At 32.8% G+C, this 12,490-nt stretch overlaps 1 protein-coding gene across 2 annotated transcripts; it reads right to left on the bottom strand.

Annotated features, from left to right (window-relative positions):
* Positions 1–7,670: 7,670 nt before the first annotated feature.
* LOC112287726 (CBL-interacting serine/threonine-protein kinase 9) lies at positions 7,671–12,285 on the bottom strand. 2 transcript variants are annotated; one of them, XR_002971393.3, is made up of 10 exons: positions 11,832–12,285; positions 10,909–11,261; positions 10,713–10,784; positions 10,390–10,497; positions 9,959–10,219; positions 9,736–9,825; positions 9,217–9,339; positions 8,902–9,012; positions 8,443–8,756; positions 7,671–8,241 (listed from the first exon to the last, which is right to left on the bottom strand). XR_002971393.3 is itself a non-coding variant. In XM_024531059.3 (10 exons), the coding sequence occupies exons 2-10, from the start codon at positions 11,161–11,163 to the stop codon at positions 8,164–8,166; spliced, it is 1,344 nt and encodes a 447-aa protein (XP_024386827.1). In that variant the 5' UTR covers positions 11,164–11,261; positions 11,832–12,285; the 3' UTR covers positions 7,671–8,163. The 2 variants fall into 2 exon arrangements, 1 of the variants encoding a protein (XP_024386827.1); XM_024531059.3 differs by having other exon boundaries at positions 8,443–8,688.
* Between the last annotated feature and the right edge of the window lie 205 nt (positions 12,286–12,490).

The following is a 12,490-nucleotide window of genomic DNA, read 5'->3' as shown; positions in this document are numbered from 1 at the left end:
CATGACAAGATCCAATGGCTGACGACAAAGATTTGCTCATTACATCAAAAATCATATTTTATATCAATTTATGCATCTCATTTTAGGCAATTGATTTGTGATATTAATTGAAATGAACAAGCTCTTATAATCCAATTCTATTAGAAATTAAAGAATAATATGAAAGACCTATCATTATCATTATCTAATTTTTAAACATTCAATGAATCTATCAGCCAAGTTGTAAAGTATGATAATTAATTATTTCAATGCCATCAAGATTAATATTCATAAACTTTGACAAAAAAATGTACTTGAAATTTATATTTTGTTGCTTCAATAAATATATTACTTTTATATTTTAGAGCTGATGATATACAAATTGATGCAATATGATTTAAACTTCTTACAGCAAAAAAAATCAAGCATCAATTTGAACAAGGCTTTTGCTTGAATTATGGTGAAGAAGGCCACAAATTTGAAAATTTTCTAAAGAAACAATATATAACCAGGACTAGCAGTGCAATCATTTAAAAAAATAAAGAGGCCCAACCACAATAGGAACCGTGTAACTAAATATTCTAATACTTTAAATTCATCAAGGTCCCTCTTTCTTTATCCATCCTACTTATTGTTTTATTATACCTTTATTTCTTGGCCTATAAAGACTTCAAAAAAATACCTTATTAGATTCAAAAGTATCTACTTGCTTTTTAGATGAAGAGTTTTTCAAATTTCATAAAATTTCTTTAATACAAAAATCAAAATCTATACATATAGAAGTAATAGATGGTCGACTTTTATCTTTAGGAAATATTATTCATGAAACCATAGTACTAGAAATATCATTTGAGGGTTTTAGTAACAAAATAATATTCAATATTATTAGAACTTTATTTAATTCTATCATTCTAGGATTTTGATGGTTAAAAAGATATAATCCATTTATAGATTAGAAATTTTATAAGATCGAATTTCCTATAGAATTCCTTCAAGCAAAATCAATCAAGTAATCATCAACAAAAAAACCCTTATTTTTGAGAGTAAGAGCTTTTATAAAAATGGCTAACTAAAAAATACTATTTATTATTTATGCAACAACAATTCATAAAGAAGCAGGCTTGCTAGTAGCTATCTCAAAGTAACAAAAGAAGTTTCAAGATATCTTCAAAAAGAAGAATGCTGAAAGATTGTCTAAATATCAATCATATGATTGTACCATTAATCTTCAAGAAAAAACTCAACCACTATTTGGTCCAACCTATAATCTATTACAAAATGAGCTTTTGGCATTGAAAGATTACATTAACAAAAATCTTCTAAAGAAATTTATTTGGCATTCTAAATCTCAAAGATGTACACTAATACTTTTTTATGAAGAAAAAAGATAGATCTTTCCAAATGAATGTTAATTATTATACTCTCAACAAAACAACAATGAAGAATTATTATCCATTATTATTGATATTAGGAATTTTGGAGCAATTTAGTCAAGCTAAGATTTACACTAAAATAGATCTCTATGGATTGTATAATTTGAGGTAGATTAAAGAAAGAAATGAATGAAAGACAAAATTTTGGACAAGGTACAGACATTTTGAATATAATGTCATGCCTTTTGGATAAACAAATATTCCAGCTATATTTTAGCATTTTATGGATAATATTTTTTTAAAATTTTTAGAAAAATTTGTTCTTTGCTATCTTAATGATATCTTAATTTACTCCAAGATTCTTAAAGAACTTAAACAACATGTGAGATTAGTCTTACAAAAATTATAAGATACATGATTATATACCAAATTAAATAAATGTATATTTTATCAACCAAAGGTAGAATTTTTTGAATATATTATATCCAATGAAGGCTTGTTGATGGACTTGAAGAAAGTTCAAGCTATAACAAAGTGAGTAATTCCAAAGATAGTATAAGATGTACAATATTTTTTTAGATTTGATAATTTCTATCAAATATTTATCAAGAATTACTTCCAAGTTGTTGCTCTTCTTACTCAATTGACATCCAAAGATAAATTGAAATAGAAAAGTTAAGCTCTAAGAACTTTTCAAGATTTGAAGGTTGTTTTTACTACAACTCGAATCTTATTAGATCTAGATTTTTCAAAGACCTATTATTTTGAAACGGATGCTTTTGACTTTATATTAAGAATTGTACTATCACAGATGGAAAATGATAGAAAGCTTGATCCTATTGCATTCTATTCTAAATAAAATCACCTACAAAAATCAATTATAAGATTCGCAAGAAAGAACTTTTTATGATTGTAGATTCTTTTCAAGAATGCCATCACTTGTTAGAAGGTATTATATATCCTATGACTATATATATATATATATATATATATATATATATATATATATCATAAAAATTTAAAATATTTCATGTCAACTTAAATTTTGAATTACTACCAAACTCGTTGAAATATTTCATTATTATTTTTTAATTTTGTAATTACATATCAACTAGAAAAGTAGTAAAGACTATCAAATGTTTTATGACAAAGATCATATCTTACTTCAAAGGTTGCAGAAGTAGCATTTGATCAACAATATACTATTTTTTTAAAGCTAGAAGAATTTTGTCTATGTGCTTCTTCTATGATTATATCTATTGATTTAAGTTTTCTTAAATAAATTCATATATTGAAAACTAAGTAGTCATTAATTCATAATATCAAGCACTATCTTGACAACAATAAGTTTAAGATTGTAGAAGATTTTTTTATTTTGAAGATCTTTTATATATTCTAGAAGGACCAATATGACTTTGTGTTCTTCAATCTCATTATGATTTTTCAACTGGAAGACAATTTGGATTTTACAAAATATTTAAGCTTATTTCTTAAGACTTTTGGTGGCTTCAAAAATAGAAGATCCTAAAAGATTTTGTCTTCTTGTATGACATTTGTTTAAGATCTAAGAATTATTTACATCATCTCTATGAACTTCTACTGCCACTACCAATGTTAAAGTAACCATGGTCTTTAAAATCAATAGATTTCATCATTGATTTGTTGCTATTAGCTATATTTGATAATATGTATGTTGTTGTGGATTGATTTACAAAGATGGCATATTTTTTCTCATGCAAAAAGGTTATTTTTGGAGAAGAAATGGCAAGGCTCTTTCTTGATAATATATATCAATATCATGGCCTATTTGATGACATCATTTTTGATTAAAGACCTCAATTTATATCAAAGTTTTAAAAATCTTTTTTTGAAATATTGAAGGTGGTTATCAAACTTTCTTTTATCTTCTACCTTCAAACAAATGGTCAAATAAAACAAGTCAATTAAGTTTTAGAGCAATATTTGGAATATAGTATCAATTATCAACAAGATGATTAGACCTCATATTTATCTTTAGTGGAGTTTGATTACAATAATACTCTTCATGCTTCAACTCAAAAAATATCATTTTATTCCAATTATAGTTACTATCCAAAGCTTGATTTTTTAGATACATCAAAAGATAAAAATCTAAAAATTGAAGATCTTACAAAACAATTGTCATAGCTCTAAAAAACTTTGAAGTTCTATTTATAAGCAACTCAAGTTTCTTAAAAAGTATCTCTAAAAAAAATTAGAAAGAAATTTCTTGCTTTTCAAGTTAAAAATCAAATATTGCTTCTTCAACAAAATATCAAGACCAATCAGTCTTGTAATAACTTAGACTACCAAAGATTGGGGCCATTTTGTATTCAAAATCAAATAAATTCAATGGCTTATTAGTTGAAACTATCTGCATCTATAAATATATATCTAATCTTTTATGTCACTTTTAGAGGCTTATTTAAAATCAATTATTCCAAAAAGAATAAAACCATTATTATCTTACATTAAAATAGATAATCATGTGAAATATGAAGTAAAAAAAATCCTTGATTTTTGACAAAGAAGAGGCAAGTTAGAATATTTTATTCATTGGTGTGGCTACAATATCAATAAGTGTATGTAAAAACTAGCAAAAAATCTAATTAATGTGCCACAAAAGATATATTAATTTTATTGACATTATCTTTAAAAATCTAAGCCTATTTTAGGATGACTTTTTTATAAAACTACTACTAAGATGTTATATATAACAAAGAAAACATATATGAAATCAATATTCTTTATAGAACTCAAAAATAGAAAAAAAAAATAATGTTTAAAACATATAAAAAGAATATTTTAGAAATATTCTTAGAATATTCTATTAAATTTTAAAATATTTTAAAATATTCTTAAAATATTTTTAAAATATTCTTAAAATATTTTTAAAATATTCTTAAAATATTTTTAAAATATTTTGATGTTGTGTGATAACACAAATATATAGTGAAAAATAAAAATATAGATGTTATTATAGAAGAGCCTAGTAAAAATGTACCATAGAAAATTAAAAAAAAATAATAAAAAGATAGTAAAAGATTTAGTCTTAATGTTATTTTTTTATAGAAGGGACCTCTATTTACTTTGTAGAAGTGTAAATGAGCCAAATCAAAATAAATAAGAAAAGAAATTAATATAGACATGTTTAAAAGAGAGTTAATAATAAATTAAAGTAAAGTTTATCAAAAATTATTAAAAATTGATATCTAGAGAGGACCAATTATCAACTTGGACCACAATCATATCTTGAGATATAAAATTCCATCAATACAATGATTTTGAGGTTTTTTTGAAAATCAAAAAGTGAAATTTGACAATAGACTTGAAGAAAGATTTTTAGGCATTGATTTTATGTCATTTGAATCAACATTGAAATTTTAAGGGATTTTCTAAATTAGTAATGTTCTCAATGGATTAGATTTTAAGAAATAAAAATATATTTTCAAATTTGAAGGTTTTTTGAGTTGTATAGTTGATGTACTAGTGAAATTTGGATAGTTTTTTGGTGTGATTGTTGTGAATGTGTGTGCAAAATTTGAAGTCAATCAAAGAATTAGATTGAAGTATATAAGGATTTTTGTGGATTGAGGTCTCAAAAATTGGAGTTTGAGGATTAATGAGTATTTATAGGATCTTTAGTAATTACCAATTGGATTGGAGTGAAATTATTTTTATAGATAATAGACTTGATTTTTAATGTTTTTGTGAAATTTGAGAGCAATTCAATAATTTAAGATCGAGATATTGGCACTTGAATTTTAGCATTAAAGGTGCAGTAGGAGGCCACTCAACATTCAATTAGATTATCTTGTATTTCTTTCAATTGGTAAGTGTGATCGATTTCAACTTTCTTGTGCTTGTTTTTAACTAAGTTATTAAAAAATATGTAAAAATTGAATTGATATCAATGATTTAATCATTAGTTATTGAAGTTTTAATCTACTATAGGGTTTGTTAAGAGTATGTTTAAGATTTAGAATTTGATTAGGATTTGCTTAGGATCTAGTTTAGGATTTGCTTAGGATTTAGTATTTCATTAGAATTTCAATTAGGATTATATCTAGAATTTAACTAAGGTTTAATTACGATTTTAATTAGAATTTCACTTAGGATTTTATTAAGCTTCATTAAGTTTTTGATTAGAATTAAATCAGAGTTTAATTAGAATTTATTTAATATTTCTATTTTTAGTATTTCTTTAGATTTCTTTATTATTTATTTAAAGTATTATATTTTTGATATTTTTAAAGATTGATTTTATTTTTTTAAAGTTTCATTTTATGTTTTTTTTTTTTTTTTTTTTTTTTTGAGATTAGTTTACAACTTTGTGTTTCTTTTATAACTTCTTTTAAATTTATTTTGGATTAGTCAAAGTTTGATTATGATGATTAAGGTTTACTTAATGTTTATTTAAGATTCTATTAGACTTGATAGGATTGTTGTTGCATTTCTATTTATCTTCTATAACAAGGTGCATGGTGCATTCTCAAGCAAGAACATACATAATACGACACAGATATATTTTAGAAAGTTCTAGGAAGATTAAAGAAGTTGTTTCAGAAGCTTTCTATGGTTGCTTCATCTTTAAGCAATATGAAAACTTCTCAAGAAGCTTCCTAATACCTAATATATATTAGAATCAAGGCTGAGAGAATCCTTAGTCTTGACAATACATCTCTTGGAGTTTTAGCTCACTTCTCTTGGTGTTAATCTTATATTCATCTAGTTCAATGAAGTTTTTGTTAGCTTCTTGTTGAAACTCTTTCATTCAATTTCTTATTTGGTCTCATGTATATTGTATCCGTGACAATTTGTGCATAGAAATAGATGAGTTTAATTTTGAAAAGATTAGTGAATGTTGGCACTTCTATGTCAACTAATCAATCCATTCATAGGCATAGGTCTTTGGAAGTAAAGAGCAATGGATATACTTCTACCTCTATAATTAATTGTAGCTCCAATAGCTACCACAAAAGAAGTTATATAAGTAACGTCTCATAAATTAATGACTTTAAGGAAGCGAGAGATCACACAAATCACTCTTTAAGCTTCACTTGGAAACAAAAAAATCTTTGTTTATAGAATACTTTAGAGATTTAATAGTGTTCATAGATAATGGTTGTTGCTACAAGGGACCATTATATAAAACTTGTAAATCAAATGGAATAATGCAACATTCAATGGGATACTAGCATAAAAGATATACAATAAAATGTGATTAAATCTATTTGACTATGAAAAGATTGCATGGTTGTCAACACAAGCAAAGATCAAAAAGGCGCCTAACAAAAAATAAAATAAAATAAATCATAAATAAAATAAATAAATAAATACTAGAGAACTTCAAAAACCAGTAGTGCACCAATGAGGTTGTGGCAACTTGGATTTGGAGGTTCCCAAATAGAAACTAGTTAGTCCAAAAATATTTTAATGTGTCTTGACATAGTTTTGTGAGTGACTGGAGTTGGCCGGATCTGGCCAGTTAGACTGTATTCTTATTTTATCTGCAGTAAATATTCTCTTCACTTGTGTCAAAAAATAAAACTAAAAATAAATAAAACTAAAACTGTGCTCCTTGCTGCTGGAGATATGTAACAATGCTGTCAATGCTGCTTATGCATTCTTCCATTTTACCATTCCTCATCCCAAATTGCCACCACATTTTCATAGCTTAAAACACTCCCACTGAGCCCAATGCTGACAAAAGGTGAAAAAATTTCAAGTTGCAATTAAGCATGTTACTTCACAACGAATGCCGAACAAGCACAAAGGTGATGAGTAGCAGTAATGGATAGGTGGGCGAAGGAAATGAAAACAAGCAATGAAAATGAGGCAATCATCGTTCCCCACTTCTCCCTCCAATGATTTTGGCAACTCACTCGTCAAGGTATGGAAGATTTTCCAACCCTCCCTTCCCTCCTTATAACAGCCAAGTCGGAATGCCCACATGCCTTCTTCTCTATGGTAGCCATTTTCTCTAAGAATATAGTGCGAGTAGTCTTGTTCGACCTTCTGAGAAAAACTTTAGAATCAGCGATTGTGGATGCATCTATAGAATTTGTAAATGCTTCAAGTCATTCCAGTCTGGTTTTGTTTTTTATAGTTCGTCGTTTTTTTCTGTACCAATCAGGAATAGTAGCGTTTTTGACCTTTTTGGTTCATATGTTAATCCCAAATATGAGAATATTTTTGAGCTTTGTACCTTTTTGAGAGGAACAATAAGGTCGTCAAGAGATTTCAAACTTTTACTCCTTCTCTGCACAATTCGCCCCAGGTTGATAGTTCACAACAGGATCAGTAACATGGTCTCTGACCAAAAATGCATTTCTTTTCCACAAATGATAGGTTACAGGGTCAAAAAAATCGACATTAGGTTGTTGCTGCGTTTCAACGGAAATCTAGACTTGTTCAAAAAACTCAGAGAAAAAATGTCTAAGCATCTGAGGATTTTACCTACCATAACTGCTAGCTCCTGAAAACTAAGAATTGTATACCACTCTCCTTTTCAGGAATTGCTGTCTGTGGCCTTCATTTTATGTTCCTGAATTAATCCTAGAACTTCAGTCACGAAAGCTACTTATCCGCTGTTCTCACAGTTCATATGTACAATACAAAGTCGACGCTTCAACTGGCATTTACCAATTGAGAAATCCAGGAGTATGTCCGAAGTCCAAAAGAGCTGCAAGATCAAGATCCGACACTGGCGGAGATCCACGCAGCTGCAATTTGGCAGGGGACGCGGGCACTTCACAGCACGGGCATATATTAAAGCCGTAGCGGAAGCTTTCTACTTTTGCTCACTTGTAGGAATAGGGTCTGCTTTCCACACGATGTCTTTGAGACCCTTGGAAAGATTCTTATAAAACTGCAAGTACAGGATATGAAGGAAGTTAGCCATAGAGTTAAGTGAGAAATGCTGAGCCGTACTATATTGATACTGAACGACTGTGAAGAATGTAGATGTTCTTTGCCAAAAGATTCTACTTCTGCAACCAGCAGATACGTTTAAATTGGAACTTAGGGTCGAAGTACAAAAGTGGAAATTCTACTCCAGATGGAATCTTACGTTATTGTACTCCAACGTATCGCCGCTGTTCTTCTGTAACTCAACCATGTAAAGAGAAGGTGCCACCTCAAACACCTCAGTTGAAACTGACAGAGGTCCCTTCCTCCCCAGCTGACCTTGTAGTTTCAGCTTGAAATCACGTTTCAAAACGTTGAACCCTAAGGGCTTTGCAGCTTCCTCAATTGAAGAGATGATCTCCTTCGCAGACTTCTTACTCGTAAACCTAGTGTCCTCCTTTTCAGGAATCTGTGGGAGAAAGACATCAGATACTCGTAGCTGTTGTTTGCGGCCTTAAATAAGATCAACAGAGAGCCCTGTGCACAGGTACTCATCAAAGATAATGGTCACTAAGAAAGAAAAATGTGGCAATCGAAGTAAAACTACTACCTATTTTTCCCTAATGTATAAATATTTACAAGGTCCACCGCACTGCACCATAGATGCGATATAAGACGTTACCTCTTTCGTCTCGAAGAGGCTGGAGAGGTTGAGCCCTGATGACATGGAGATAAGCTCGAAAGCATTCATTGACACCGGCTTTGTTTCCTTCCTTTCGACAACCATATGTTCCTGCAATTCAAAATAAACACAGAAAAGGTTAGAAAATAACACCAGAAAATGCTAGTACCAACACCAACTGCTTCTTGTCATCTAAAACTTGTATTCTAAGACTGATAATTTAAACTCGAAGGAAATCATTGGGTCAATACTCATTATTTTCTGAATCCTTAAACTAGTAACTAAATTCTACCAAATGAAGATCAAACCAATTACCTGTGAGCAACTAAAGATAGCATTCACATCGTCAAGGTTGACATCAACTTCTCTGTCAAACTGGGCTGGAGTATATCCTTTCTTAAACCAATCATTTTTATAAATTTGAGATGCAGAAATGCGCTGCAATCACATTCCAAAGCAAGAACATTCTTCAGTAATAATGCAGGAACCGGAGCTAAGGACGAGAAGAAAATCATGCCGACCCGACTAAAATCTCGTGATTGCCGCAGTCATCCAGCAGCTAGCTACGTAAGTAGCAATCATTGCCTTGCATTTTATTGCATGCGAAATTCTTTTGAAAAATTTCCATTATTCATCTGCAGACTACATTCTTATATCGGTAGTTTATGCAATCAGCTCAGCTGTTTCCCACTAATTTCGAATTCAGCTCGTCCAAGTGAACTGACCAACCCCACAAATTGACAGATTCCGAATGCCTCAGTAAAAGAATAAAAGATATATATATATATATATATATATATATATCCATACGAAGAATGTTAGCATGAAACTTACAGTTCTTGGATTGGGATCCAGTATCTTTGAGATTAATTTCCGGGCTCCTGACGAGAACCAAGGAGGCCAAGAGAACTGTGCTCGGTAAATCTGCAGACATATGTGGGTATTAAAACGGCATGAAATGACAATTTCATAAATAATACACTCCAGAGAAAATCGGAACTCCAAAGCAGATTTCTGCCCTATCATTTAGCCGCAAAGATTAGAAGTGAAAATGCACCTTCTTGTAAAGTGCCATGATTGTGGGCTCCTCAAATGGCAAGTATCCAGCCATCAGTACATATAAAATAACACCGCATGACCACAAATCGGCAGTAGCCCCAGAGTAGCCCTTGTCCATGATAACCTCAGGGGCCACGTAGTTGGGAGTTCCGCAAGTTGTATGTAATAAACCATCTTCCCTAAATTGCTGAGGTAGCGCACTCAAGCCAAAGTCGGAAATTTTTAAGTTGCCTTTGGAATCCAGAAGAAGATTCTCTGGCTGTGATCATCCAAATGAAGACATTTAGGACAAAACATGAAGAACGGAATCACCATAAATTTTAAAAACAAAGATTTTCCTTTAAACGAACGGCTTGCAAAAGTTATTTAAGAAAAAAGAAGAAGGCAGAAGCTACAATCGCTGTGAAAATAGTTTCTTGACATTCATACTTTCAGATCTCTGTGATACACTTGCCGACTGTGGCAATAATCAACTGCATCAATCAGCTGCTGAAAATACTTCCTTGCTTCATCCTCTGACAGTCTTCCTTGTTGAGCCTGAGGGCATTCCCGAAACACTAATCATTAGTCACAAGCATAAACCAGTTACAGCTGCTCCTTCTCAAGAATCATATGACTCAAAGAATTCATTAACTAGACTAATAAATGAATTAACCAAAACTGCCCGTAGCTAGTTACTCAAATTCAACACTAGGCCCTGTGAAGAGTATTGGAGAAATCATTCAAAAAAACAGATTAAGTCAGAAACTTACAATCTTATTAAAAAGCTCGCCACCTGTGACATACTCAAGCACAATGTAGATCTTCGTCCTGCTGGCCATTACCTGTATGGGAAGCACATTAATAAGACTCTGATCCAGCGCATAGCCATTCGAGAAAGTGAAAGGAGGTAGACAGAGAATGCTTTCAATCCAGTCGAAAAACACGGCAGATCGTAAAGATATCTACCTCCAACAGCTGGACGACATAGGGATGTTTCACCAGCTTCATGGTAGATATTTCTCTTTTGATCTGTTCCACCATCTTGTGCCTGAGAATCTTCTCCTTGTCCAAAATCTTGATGGCAACAGTGTGACCAGTGTCAATATGTTTGGCCACCTTGACTTTGGCAAATGTACCCTCTCCCAAGGTCTTGCCGAGGTCATACTTTCCGACCCGCGTACGTTCGACGTTAGTAGTCGGCATGTTTGATTTAGTTGTCATATTCACCTGCTTGAACGTAACCTACCTAACTTTCACTTTTCGTAATATGGCGCTGGCCTCGTGGGTTCTTTCTAATTCAGTTAGAACATGAAAAAAGTCTGCACGACAGACAAGAATGACTATGTGAGTTTCCCTGCACACACTCTTGACTACAAAGAAACAATAAAATAGTATGGCCTTCTCTACTCTTCTCCCTCCTGACGCACCATGAGAAAGTCCTCAGACTCACACAGCAACCGCCGAGATGTAGAAAATTGCGCAAGACAAAATCTAGACGGAGGAAGCCGAGCCATGTCTAGAACGGGTCAAGAACCAATCGTCTCCAGAAATCCACCTTAATAACGTAACCCTCGCAATTAGCTCTCGACAAACAAGCAAGCCGAAACGGGCACGCTGCAAGCTTGAAGATGGGGGGGAAGCGGGACCAACCATACCTAGAACAACACCCATGGACGACATGCACAATTGGTCCACACTAATACTCATGTAAATAAATCACACAATCCAGACACAACTGGACCCTTGTCAGTAGAAGGTGCCGGCATCCCACAGCGCAGAACTCACCCCGAGAACGCGTTGGAGAGGCATCCCAACAACGACAACGAACGCGACGAGCAAGGGGGGAAGAAGGAGTAAACAAAATTTCGACACGAGTCATGGGCACCCACCTAAGCAAGTAAAGCTTGTCATGCTGTCTGCAAAACAAATTCGCATCCTGGACAGCTATTCCTTTCCATCTTCACCGTCAGTCCCACTTCTCCCCAACCTCGGTCACAATCCCATCACCTTCCCTCTCAACACAAAATCTCTCACTCTCTCACTCACTCTAAAACGCTCACTCTCTCAATCGCTCAACCCTCGCGAATCCGTCAGAATGCACACACCACCACCACTAAGCGTCGTCTGAAAAGCTCAAGGGGTTGTCACAGGCGGCGTGTCCTGGACCAGATAGAGAATTGCGGTGCGGTGCACAGTTAAAGAGCGCCGTCAACTAAAGATCAGTTTGCGAACACAGGAAACTCGATACACGCGGTGGATGATGGAGAGATATGTATGTATAAGTGTGTAAGAAAGTGTGAGATTCCTACATTTTCCCCCTCCTCCGCCTCGTATTTGATGACAGAAACTCTCTCTTCAAGTGGCACCAGCACGAGGCCCTTTGAATCCCACTAGCTGTCGCACCGTGGCCCCCCCCCCCTCCGCTTTCGAGGTGAGCGTCACGATACCCGGCGTCTGCAACCCGTCCTCACACGGGTCTTTTTTACGTGGCGGGTACAGCTACCGCCAGTTGTTCCCCGGAAAGGGACTTTTGCCGTTGGGAGCCGTT

The sequence above is a fragment of the Physcomitrium patens genome, chromosome 10, assembly GCF_059467195.1.
Source record: "Physcomitrium patens ecotype Gransden chromosome 10, ASM5946719v1, whole genome shotgun sequence".
NCBI lineage: Eukaryota > Viridiplantae > Streptophyta > Bryopsida > Funariales > Funariaceae > Physcomitrium > Physcomitrium patens.
This window is presented reverse-complemented; position numbering and strand designations above follow the sequence as displayed.